Source organism: Camelina sativa, chromosome 5 (genome assembly GCF_000633955.1).
Source record: "Camelina sativa cultivar DH55 chromosome 5, Cs, whole genome shotgun sequence".
In the NCBI taxonomy this organism is placed as follows: Eukaryota; Viridiplantae; Streptophyta; class Magnoliopsida; order Brassicales; family Brassicaceae; genus Camelina; species Camelina sativa.
The window spans coordinates 30,618,540-30,630,520 of NC_025689.1; the positions used below are offsets into that span (position 1 = coordinate 30,618,540).

At 36.1% G+C, this 11,981-nt stretch overlaps 2 protein-coding genes across 4 annotated transcripts; one reads left to right on the forward strand and one right to left on the reverse strand.

The window, feature by feature from the left end:
• On the forward strand, positions 570-10,307 carry LOC104787948 (protein PHYLLO, chloroplastic). Of its 3 annotated transcripts, XM_010513609.2 has the most exons (28): positions 570-797; positions 874-1,089; positions 1,178-1,389; positions 1,534-1,648; positions 1,869-1,985; positions 2,384-2,485; positions 2,843-2,899; positions 3,031-3,099; positions 3,374-3,478; positions 3,553-3,747; positions 3,871-3,969; positions 4,091-4,654; positions 4,940-5,164; positions 5,315-5,614; positions 5,703-5,770; positions 5,931-6,089; positions 6,453-6,578; positions 6,665-6,796; positions 6,875-6,986; positions 7,088-7,243; positions 7,475-7,714; positions 7,914-8,081; positions 8,193-8,336; positions 8,528-8,989; positions 9,093-9,389; positions 9,464-9,621; positions 9,698-9,805; positions 9,893-10,307. In XM_010513609.2, the coding sequence occupies exons 1-28, from the start codon at positions 639-641 to the stop codon at positions 10,185-10,187; spliced, it is 5,160 nt and encodes a 1,719-aa protein (XP_010511911.1). In that variant the 5' UTR covers positions 570-638; the 3' UTR covers positions 10,188-10,307. The 3 variants fall into 3 exon arrangements, with proteins under 3 accessions (XP_010511911.1, XP_010511913.1, XP_019101630.1); XM_010513611.2 differs by lacking the exons at positions 570-797; positions 874-1,089 and having other exon boundaries at positions 1,545-1,648; positions 9,893-10,187; XM_019246085.1 differs by lacking the exons at positions 570-797; positions 874-1,089; positions 1,178-1,389; ... (1 more) ...; positions 1,869-1,985; positions 2,384-2,485 and having other exon boundaries at positions 2,899-2,916; positions 9,893-10,187.
• Positions 10,409-10,804, reverse strand: LOC109132940 (putative defensin-like protein 262). Its single transcript, XM_019245415.1, has 2 exons — positions 10,747-10,804; positions 10,409-10,647 (listed from the first exon to the last, which is right to left on the reverse strand). Exons 1-2 carry the CDS (start codon positions 10,802-10,804, stop codon positions 10,409-10,411), a joined length of 297 nt encoding a protein of 98 aa, XP_019100960.1.

Sequence of the window (11,981 nt, forward strand, 5' to 3'; positions counted from 1 at the left end):
TCATTTTTTTATAAACCTAAACCGATATATAATTTCATTTAAATGTAAAATTTAAAACTCTAACTTTTCTTTATAAATCTAAACTGATATATAATTTCGATTAGTTATACAATCTAAACTCTAATTTTGTTTTATAAATTCAAACTGGCATACCACATCTTTTAATATCGTTTAATTATAAAATATAAATTTTAGTTAAAAACTCAAACCGACAAATAACTTTGTAAAATCAAAATTCAATATTATATGATTAGTTTAATAAAATATATATTATTAAAAAAAATTTCTTTTTTCTTTTATTATGTGACAGATTCATGGATGAATACAAGGGTCTCCAAATATGTTTCTTCTACCTATAATTATAGGCTTACAGCAATAAAGTTAGATATGCTTAACCGTTAAAAATCCCAAAATAATTCCACAAACCAGAAACAAATTGAAATAATCAATATGTTGTGAGTTTTGGTTAATTCCCGGTATGTAACGGTCTCTTGGTTCGGTCATTAATCATAATCGTAATTAATTAGTCATAATAATCCTGTGCGCCTTATCCAAAAAAACCTTGTAAAACCCCTCTCAGTCTCACCATCATCATCCACTGATCCACAATCTCAAAATTCACTACGACGAAGAAGAAGATGCGATCTTCGTTTATAGTCTCGAATCCTCCGTTTCTTCCTTCTCTAATCCCTCGTCACAGTTCCAGAAACTCCTTTAGACGTAGCAGAGAACGACGCTTCTCCTCCTTTGCTGAGTCTCTTCGTGTTTCTCTTCATGGAATCGGAAGAAACATCCAGGTTTGTTTTGATTGTTTCCTCTTGCCTCCCAATTAGAACAACATCGAGGTGTTAATTTGGTTTTTGTGTTGTCTAGGTCGTCGCTCAAGGAGTTCAATTCGATGGTCCGATTATGAGTAGAGATGATGCTTTAGAGGTTAATTTGGATGATGATTTAATGGTTCAAGTGTGTGTGACTCGTACCTTGTCTCCAGCTTTGACTCTTGAGCTTGGACTCGAGAGTCTCAAAGAAGCTGTGGACGAATTGAAGACTAATCCTCCTAAGTCATCTTGTGGCGTCTTGCGATTTCAAGTATTGAATCATCATATCTACGCATTTGCGTGTTCCTTTTTGATTCTGTGGATGCAGATTGTTAATGTGCGTTCAATTAAATTTGTAGGTGGCTGTGCCTCCAAGGGCAAAAGCTTTGTTCTGGTTTTGCTCTCAACCAACATCTTCCAGTGTGTTTCCTGTTTTTTTCCTCTCCAAGGAAACCGTGGAGCCTTCTTATAAATCACTCTATGTTAAAGAACCTCATGGGGTTTTTGGGATTGGGAATGCATTCTCTTTCGTTCATCCATCGTCAATCGACTCCAAGGGACATAGGAAAACGTAAGCATGTTCTCTAATGGTATTAGGACTGGAATCTCTTTTATACTTAGTTTGGTTAGTAAGAATGTGCTTTAGTCTATGATGTATGCATGTTCTAAAGTGCTACATTTCACTTCAAGTAGTTAAGCTAACTAACTTCTGCAGATTCCTCTCAGATGAATCAGCTATGGTGACGGCCTATGGATTTCTAGATATTGATTTCAACGAGCACTCTACTGTAAATAGCAAGGATGGCTCTTCTTACTTTTTCGTTCCTCAGGTGAAGTAGCATTGACTCTACTGTAAATAGCAAGGATATCAAGGATGGCTGTTGAACTGTGTCACTTTACTTGATTTACGTGATACTAAATTTGGGTTAGGGTGGTCGTTAATCTGATCTCATTGTTTTTGGTATCTAAATTAGATTTAGGGTAGCGGTTAATGTGCTTGTAGCAGGGGTTCTTACATTGTAAATAATTTGATTGTCAAAATTTCAACAGATTGAGTTAGATGAGCGTGAGGAGATCTCTATATTAGCAGTTACACTGGCATGGAATGATTCTCTCTCTTACAGTTTCGAGCAAACGATTTGTTCATATGAGAAATCCTTTTTTCAGGTATGCTTATGTTCCGACATGAAACGAAGATTCTGAAAACAATTCTAATCATTTAGTTACTCATGTAGCATTGTGTTACCTCCTTGAAAAAACTAAACAATATACGCAAAACTGTGCCAAAGTTGATTACTAATTTACCCAAATCAGGGAACTAAATCTTCACATTCTTCATCATTGTGAAAAAAGTGTTCCTGTACCGATTGTGTTCATCTGAATTCTTTAGTTTAGAATTGATTAATTTAAACCTTCTTTAGTGTAGATTTGTTTTACATCTGTCACTCAACTGAAAAGTTAAATACTTTTTGGTTGTTGCCATTGGTTCCTATGCAATTCTTGGATATGTCTGTTTCTTCTTTGTCCTGTTTTCTTTTTCTCACTTTTGGTTCATTTTCTTGCAGGTTTCTTGTCATCTCTGCCCAAATTTAGAGGAGCATTGGTTCAAACATTTAAAAAGTTCTATTGCAAAGTTTAGTGCAAAAGAGATACATCCAATTGAGATGGTACACGCTTTACTTAGGTTCTTTGTCCCCCAATTTTTAAATAGCTAAACAAGATGCAAAGAAGAGATCTGATTATTTCTTTCTTTCTTTATCAAACTGTGTCCTGCACAAATTTTATCTTACTCATATTTGGAGAGTCACTTAAACCTCATTAAATATTAAACATCTAGCAATCCGTGTTCCATTTGAGTCTGCTCTAGGTGACTCTCAGTCTCAGGTGAAATCACTGAAGTTTCTTTTACAATATAGTTTTACCCGCTTGACTCACATGGATTTTACTTACAAATTTTTATGGACGAAGCATGTAAACTTAGTTTCCTTTTTCATCCACTCATCATTATGTTTCTCTTTTCGCAGGAGCATATGAGGTTTTTCACATTTTCTGAGATAGATCAGGCTGACGCCAAGGAACTGGTATCTTCTTTACCCTGGTAATTTTCATCCCTGTATTTCAGAATTTAATTATCGTCCTTGATCGTCCGTTGTTTATTTTCTTCAGATGTTTTGGATTGTTTATGGTTTGATTTGCCATTCTTTTGTTGCAGAAGAATATCCGCTCGTCATGTCAGTTCCATTGCAAGCTTTCACCTGGCGTTTTTTTCTCTAACAACATGGTACGTAGAGCTATAAATATGGCCATTAGATGGTTAGGCTTAATTTTTGTATTGCTTGTGAGAGACTGTTCACCATACTCTCATGGTAATTAAGCTCAGAGATTTAGAACTGTCTGTGGTTGGTGACTTTTGAACCTTGTGGCTTTTCGAGTTAGCGTCAAATTTTTAAGAAACAAACATAATTAGGATGCATTGGAGTGTCCGAAAAGTGAGAATCTTGGAGGGTATGAATTCTCAGGTTTTTACTTTATATATATATATGTTTTGCTATCAGCTGAATCCGGAGGCTGAAGTGAGTAGCTTCTTGAAAGATGAGGCTAACATCAATGCTGTCTGGGCGTCAGCTATAATTGAAGAATGCACTCGTCTTGGTTTGACGGTGAGCTGAATTTGTCAATCATCTGAAATAAAATCTCAAATTTAACTTACTTTTGTCACAACATACTGCCACAGTATTTTTGTGTAGCTCCTGGATCGAGGTCTTCCCATCTTGCAATTGCTGCTGCTAACCATCCCCTTACAACGTGTCTTGCATGCTATGATGAAAGATCTCTTGCCTTTCACGCTATTGGTTATGCTAAAGGATCCCTCAAACCAGCAGTCATTATAACATCATCAGGAACTGCCGTTTCAAATCTTCTTCCAGCGGTCAGAGTGTACTCATTTATGCTTCACTAAATTATTTTATTAGCTTGTTGCATGCTACATACTTCACCAAATGCAGTTGTGCTCCCTTTCGGGTATTTATTTTATGATTTTTGACAAATATAGGTGGTTGAAGCCAGTGAGGATTTTATACCACTGCTACTACTTACTGCAGATCGTCCTCCTGAACTCCAGGGTGTTGGCGCGAATCAAGCAATTAATCAAGTAAGGTCAAGATAAGACCTTTCTTCGAGATTATACACTTGCGGTAGCCCAGTCTGTTTTTGTTTGCGTGTTCCGTTTCTTATATTTTTCAATTTCTTATATTTTCTTAACTCTGTCCCAGGTAAACCACTTCGGTTCGTTTGTCAGATTCTTCTTCAATCTTCCTCCTCCAACTGATCTTATTCCAGTCCGGATGGTCCTTACTACTATAGACTCTGCTATACATTGGGCAACTGGTTCTGCTTGTGGACCAGTACATCTCAATTGTCCTTTTAGAGATCCACTTGATGGTAGTCCAACAAATTGGTCATCAGACTGCTTAAATGGATTAGACATTTGGATATCTAATGCTGAACCATTCACAAAATATATTCAGTTGCAAAGCCTTGAAAGCAATGGTATAACAACTGGCCAGATTAATGAGGTTTTACAAGTAATCAAAGAGGCTAAGAAGGGTCTCTTTCTAATTGGTGCAATCCATTCGGAGGATGAAATTTGGGCTTCGCTTCTGTTGGCTAAAGAGCTGATGTGGCCTGTAGTTGCAGATGTCTTATCTGGCGTACGGCTGCGCAAGCTTTTTAAACCTTTTCTTGAGAAGTGGTCCCCTGCTTTTGTTGATCATTTTGATCTTGCCCTGCTTTCAGATTCTGTTAGGGATTTGATGGAGTTTGATGTTGTTATCCAGGTAAACTTACCGTTCTTTAATTTTTGCTTCATGCATCTAAGATTAAGGTACTGTAGGGGATTTTGTGGTACATCTCAATTCAAAATTTTCTTTGTGGTTTGGAATGCCTTGAAGAAGTTTCCAATAAACATGAGGAACTAGGAACTATGTGAAACATTACTAGATCGTTTATCTGCATCTCAGATTAGGGTTGTTTTTAACATATGCTAACTTCAAACTGAGATTTCAGTGATTTAGGTATTAATTACATCGATGTGTTCTGACTGAGTTTGTAATATGATATAGGTTGGAAGTCGGATAACAAGTAAAAGAGTTTCTCAGGTGCTAACGAAATGCTTTCCGTTTGCATACATTTTGGTTGATAAGCATCCATGCCGACATGACCCATCACACCTGGTCACTCACAGGGTCCAAAGCAACATTGTTCAGTTTGCTGATTGTGTGCTTAAATCTCGATTTCCATGGAGGAGAAGCAAGTTGCATGGTCATCTACAGGCATTGGATGGCGCTGTATGTCCTCCAGAAAAACTATTTTCTTAAAATGCATTAACAGATCAAACATGACTGCTATCGATACGTCGGAAACATATGCTTCCTTGTAGATTGCATGAAAGATTAATTTAACTCTTACTGCTTTTGATAGTTCAATCTTTTATGCAGATTGCCCGGGAAATGTCATTTCAAATATCTGCTGAAAGCTCCCTGACCGAACCTTACGTTGCACATATGCTTTCTAAAGCACTAACTTCCAAATCTGCTCTTTTCATCGGGAATAGCATGCCAATAAGGGATGTGGATATGTATGGATGTAGTTCAGAAAATTATTCTCATGTGGTAGATATGATGGTGAGTGCAGAACTACCATGTCAATGGATACAAGTAACTGGAAATAGAGGAGCTAGTGGCATTGATGGGTTGCTCAGCTCGGCCACTGGCTTTGCTGTTGGATGCAAGAAGAGAGTAAGATTTTTTTCCCTTTAATGAGTGAAGTGAGAGAAGTATCAGAACCATTTACTCATGTGTTTTGTTTACCATTTACATATATCAGGTGGTCTGTGTGGTGGGGGACATCTCTTTCCTTCATGATACAAATGGATTGGCGATTTTGAAACAGAGGTAGCCCTTTGCCTCTGCTTTATTGTTGTAGTTTCGCTGTTGGTGGATTTTTCATACAACGAACAGATAAGCCATGGGTTTTTTTTTGTTCACCAAATATGTCATGGTTTTTATAAGTCAGTTTAGCGATTAATTTTTGAAGTTCAATCTGACTTGTTAGGATTTCAAGGAAACCAATGACAATTCTTGTGATAAACAACCGTGGTGGTGGAATCTTCCGACTTCTCCCTATTGCAAAGAGAACAGAGCCTAGCGTGTTGAATCAGTATTTCTATACATCACATGACGTTTCCATTGAAAACTTGTGTTTGGCACATGGGTAAAAACATATTAGCATTTTTTACTATGTTTTCCTTTTCCCACTTTGCTTATTTTAATGCTCTTTGGCTCTACAAAATGTAGGTTTTGGAGAAAAGAAAAATGGATAAGATTTGTCTGGACTTTGAAGTTTTACATGTTAATTTTGTTTCATATACGCATGACCATTGCACAGATATTTATAGAACATACAAGAAAAAATAATCCAGTATTGGTAGCGTAGATTGTCATTTAATTTGTTCACTGCCTCTATTTCTTAGCTTATAGTCGAGTCGGTTCTCCATTATTTACGATGTCCTTGATTATATAGGGTCCTCATGGTTTATAATAAGATAATAACTCAGCCAACTTGCTAAATATGCAGTGTGAGGTATGTACACGTTGGGACGAAAAGTGAACTTGAGGATGCTCTAGTTGTACCCAGCGTGGAAGAGATGGATTGCATTGTGGAGGTTGAAAGCTCTATAAACGCTAACGCAATCGTTCATAGGTTATTTTGGGCTTTTGTTTTATTATTATGTTTAACATGTCCTCACTTCTCGTGCACTTTTGTTGACATTGAATACTCGTTCACAGCACTTTGGAAAGGTTTGCACGCCAAGCTGCAGAAAATGCGCTGGGCATTATCTCGGCCAGTTCTCTTTGTCATCCGATGATTGGAAATGTACTTGTTTGCCAAGTCTCTGGAATACAATATTCGCAGTACAGGTAGAACTCGTCAGAGACTATATCTGAATATTACTGTTTTTTTCTTTTCTTTTTGTCTAATAAAAACTCTGTTTGCAGAGTCAAACTGTGTGACAGACCTACCATATGTTCTGATGAGTTCTCTCAATTCCATCGAGAAGGGTTCATACTCTCCTTGACTTTGGAGGATGGGAGTATTGGCTACGGAGAGGTTGACTATTTTATTATTTTTAATTTTCCATCACTAAATAGTACTGCCAGGTAATTAGCTTATATTAAACTTACATCTCGTGTTGTGTGTTTCATGAGCAGGTTGCACCTCTAGACAGTAATGTAGAGAACTTAATGGATGTTGAGGGGCAACTTCAGTTAGTTCTTCACCTCATGGATGGAGCTAAATTTTCTTACATGCTTCCTTTGTTAAATGGCTCAATTTCTTCCTGGATTTGGAGTGAGCTTGGAATTAATGTAAGCTTCCCTAGCCTTAGTTATGTCAGAAGAAAATTCGTTTACTCCATACAGCTGCTCTCTGTCAGGAGAAATTGCAAAGTAGACTATTGTGCAATAAGTTCTTCATTTTTCATTCTTGCTACGTGCAAAAAGTTCTCGATCTTCGTAGTCTTCTTGTTAAAGAAATAGAAAACTATCTACAGACGAATAATTTCCTGGGAATTATATTTGAATCCTTCTTTTTGTCAGGCATCATCGATTTTCCCGAGTGTCAGATGTGGTCTTGAAATGGCTCTTCTAAATGCAATGGCAGTAAGACATGATTCTAGTTTGTTGGGGATACTTCATTATCAGAAAGAAGAAAATGGTTCTGCTCAACCACACTCTGTTCAAATATGTGCCCTTCTTGATTCTGAAGGTACTCCATTGGAGGTCGCATACGTTGCTAGAAAACTTGTTGAAGAAGGGTTCAGTGCTATTAAACTTAAAGTAAGCCAACGGTTTTTAATCATACAAACAAGATTACACTCAACCATCAAATAATAAGATAGCTGGATTATTATTTTACTTTATGCTGGTTACGTATATAGCATTTTTCCTGCATAAATTGAGGTGGTTGGCTTTCTCACTGTGAAATTTTTCAAGCTATTGATTATTGACTGGGGGATAAACCTGCCTAAAATGACAGGTTGGTCGTCGAGTAAACTCTGTTCAAGATGCTTTAGTTATGCAAGAAGTAAGGAGAGCCGTTGGTGACCAAACTGAACTCCGTGCAGACGCAAATTGTCGCTGGACTTTTGAAGAGGCTACAAAGTTTGGTTTATTAGTGAAAAGCTGTAATTTAAAATATATTGAGGTATGGTACAGTCTGAATTTTTGCAATCTGATTTTGTTCTGAAGTATACTCTAAAATAACTGATTTCTCTTACCTATATTACTTCAGTGATGAACTTTTTGTATATCTCAGGAACCTGTCCAGAATAAAGATGACCTTATAAGGTTTTACGAAGAAACTGGATTACCAGTGGCACTTGATGAGACTCTTGATGATTTTGAGGAATGTCCTCTACGTATGCTTACCAAATATGTCCATCCTGGAATAGTTGCTGTTGTAAGCCCCTGGTCACTCTTTACATAATTTACATATGCCTGAGACTGTCAGAAACATGTTATTTCTTGTGTGCTAAATTTCCACACAAACATAAGATCGATAATATATCAGCTCTATCTTGGTAAATTATTTCATTTTTGCTTGTATATTAAATAGTTTTGACATTGTCCTATCATACTTGGAATTCATAGGTTATTAAACCAAGTGTTGTGGGAGGGTTTGAGAATGCAGCACTGATTGCTCGGTGGGCACAGCAGCATGGAAAGATGGCTGTTATAAGTGCCGCATACGAAAGTGGCCTAGGTTTATCAGCATATATTTTATTTGCATCATATTTGGAGATGGAGAATGTCAAAGCTTCCACAGAGCAGAAGCAAGGAACGACCCCTTTTGTAGCCCATGGTCTCGGAACGTACCGGTGGCTTAGTGAAGATGTAATGATGAATACTTTAGGAATATTCCGTAGCCCTTACAGCGGATTTATCGAAGGATCTGCTGCTGATGCTAGTAAAAATCTAAAGGATGTTGAGATAAACAACGATGTTATTGTGAGAACCAGTAAAGGGGTTCCTGTCCGGAGGTATGAAGTGAGGGTGGATAGAGATGGTTTCTCTCATTTCATAAGAATCCACGACACTGGAGAAATTGCGGAAGTAAGCTTGTCCTTGTTTTTGATTTTGAATGTCCAGAGCTAAAAAGACATAAAGCTGTTCTTGGTCAATTTCTTGTTTTTCACTCTGCTGTAATGTATTTCAGGGAAGTGTAGTTTTGTTTCTTCATGGATTTCTTGGAACCGGTGAAGAATGGATCTCCATCATGAAGGGTATCTCGGGATCTGCGAGATGCATTTCAGTCGATATTCCTGGTCATGGAAGGTCAAGGGTACAAAGTCATGCTAATGAGACCCAGACAGCCCCAACTTTCTCAATGGAGATGGTAGCAGAGGTCTTGTATAAGTTGATCGAGCAAATTACTCCTGGGAAAGTTACCGTAGTTGGATATTCAATGGGAGCAAGAATCGCACTGTACATGGCTTTGAGGTTTAGCAACAAGGTGAGTATTCTTTGTGTGGAAATTGAACGTTTGTTTAACAATCTTTATAATGGAATTTTGATGCTGTTCTATAGATCGAAGGAGCTGTCGTGGTATCGGGAAGCCCCGGGATCAAGGATCCAGTGGCAAGGAAAGTTCGAAGAGCAACAGATGATTCTAAAGCACGAATGATGATTGACCATGGACTAGAAAACTTTCTGGAGAGCTGGTACAATGGAGGCTTGTGGAAGAGGTAACTTTCTTAACTGATCTTTTTGTTCCCCGCACCTAAATTGATTACTCACATGAGCGACTTTTGCAATGACTAGCTTGAGAAGGCACCCCCATTTTAGAAAAATAGTTGCTAGCCGCTTGCTACATGATGATGTCCTTAGCGTTGCAAAGCTCCTCTCGGATCTAAGCAGTGGGAGACAACCGTAAGTTCATCTTTGCAACCTTTTATCCATCATTTGATTCAAAAGCAATGAACTTTGGTGACGACGATGACTTTTTGTATCACTTAGGTCATTGTGGGATGAGTTGGAGAATTGTGATACAAATATTTCTCTTGTCTTCGGAGAGAATGATGTCAAATTTAAACAAATCGCTACAAAAATGTACCGCGAGATGAGTAAAAGCAAGAAGAGAGAAAACAATATCATCGAGATGGTTGAAATCCCAGAAGCTGGTCACGCTGTCCATCTCGAGAGCCCTCTTGGCGTGGTTCTCGCCCTTAGAAAATTCTTAACAAGAGTGCACAAAAGGTATACAGAGACGGAGCTTTCTGAGAAGCTTCTAGTAGCACTAAAAGAAATTTAAAACAGATTTTGATTCATATGGTTGGACCTGTTTCAAATTCCAATTGTATTGAAAATACTAGCTTCAGAGATATGTTTTCAAAATAATAATAGTAAATTGATGTTTTAAAAAAAAAAACAAAAAATTGATTCAAAATACTATTTTTATGGTATCTCTCTCTTTCCTCTGCATCTAATAAGTAGTAAGTAGAAAACTATGGTGGTACAAAATCTCCTAAAAACTCAACAACAGGTACATGTACAACCAAAATCACACCTACAGGAACAGGTTCCAGGCTTGCATTGCGGAGGACAGAACTTGTAACAGTCTTTAGCTGTATCGCAAGGCTGACCGTAATCATTTCCCTCTATATGTGCTGTTAGCGGCAAGCAGTTACAGTTCTTCATTCCTTGAGGACATTTGCCTTCGATGCAGTACACTTGCTCCACCATCATCTCTCTTGCATCACCTAAAGACGAACCTTTGATCACAAATAATCACAACAAACTTTTAATATATACAAGACCAAAAGCCAAAAAATTTATATAACAAAGAACATATATTTATTATAGAAGCTTACAAAATACTATGACTATGAGGGATAACAAGAAAACAAGCTTGAGAGACGTTTTCTCCATTGCTAATGGTAAATTCTCAAAAATCTTTTCTTAGTTTATTTTGATTGCACGAGTAATGAAGAGAAGAGAAACCATATTGTCTTATTTATAGAGTTCTGTAAGTTGAAATGCAAGAAAATCTTTTGCGTGAAGGTTAAATCCTATACAAATCATTTTAGGAAATCACGTTTATTATTTATTGACTTTGTATTTTTTGTAGAGGGAAATTAACAAAAAGTTGAGATACACACATATATTGAGTATATATAAAATAGTGAATGCTATTGCCACGAGCATCCAAAGAGATTTTCAAATAATGGAAGATAAATATCCTTTTAACGATTAAAGAAATAGCAAAAAAAACTAGGGCCAAAATACAAACATACTGTATATTGAGTATTTCTAAAATAGTGAATGCTATTGCCAAGAGCATCCAAAGAGATTTTCAAATAATGGAAGATAAATATTCTTTTAACGATTAAAGAAATAGCACAAAAACTAGGGAAACTATAATCCGTATTAAAAAAAAAAAATTAATAACTAAGATTTTTAATCATAAACTATTATAAATAACATTATAATAAAATAAATTATTACAAATTTTTATTAAAAACATGTTCAGCCCGCGTTTCTCCACGGGTTAGTACCTAGTATATATATATATATTTGAAGTATATTTTGGGTTATACCCTTTTATTTGTACTTATTTACAAAATTGGTCCCTAATAAATTTCAAAATTTTAAATAACTTATTTTTTATGAAACCAAAATTTTATTTGGATCCTACAAAAACAAAATCGTTTTAATTTTTACATAAATCTTGGATTACAAATATATAAAACATCTCGGTTTTAGAAACTACATTAATCTCAATTTTGTTTAAGAAAACTATAAGGTTGAGTATATTGGCTTAACAAATTATAAAATTATTATTCGGATCAACTAGTATTAATGTACGCGCCAATATACCAAATTATACGTATTTGTTGAAATAATAAATTCGTATTTTCGTAGCACAATAAAATAAAAATTTTATACAAATATTTACACTTATTCAGATCCTATATAAATGTGTTTTTATATATTAACAAACAAATACAACTTAATTTATAAATACGAATATACGAATTTATTATTTCAACAAATACGTATAAATTTCACAAAGTATATTGGCTCAAAGGTATATTGCACGCAGTGT

Bases quoted from the DNA above. Each gene is read 5' to 3' on its own strand.
- LOC104787948 (XM_010513609.2), top strand. From the start codon at position 639: ATGCGATCTTCGTTTATAGTCTCGAATCCTCCGTTTCTTCCTTCTCTA. The intron at 6,090-6,452 runs GTAAAAACATAT...CTAAATATGCAG, and splicing joins AACTTGTGTTTGGCACATGG to TGTGAGGTATGTACACGTTG. The intron at 9,390-9,463 runs GTGAGTATTCTT...GCTGTTCTATAG, and splicing joins CTTTGAGGTTTAGCAACAAG to ATCGAAGGAGCTGTCGTGGT.
- LOC109132940 (XM_019245415.1), bottom strand. From the start codon at position 10,804: ATGGAGAAAACGTCTCTCAAGCTTGTTTTCTTGTTATCCCTCATAGTC. The intron at 10,648-10,746 runs GTAAGCTTCTAT...TTGTGATCAAAG, and splicing joins CCTCATAGTCATAGTATTTT to GTTCGTCTTTAGGTGATGCA.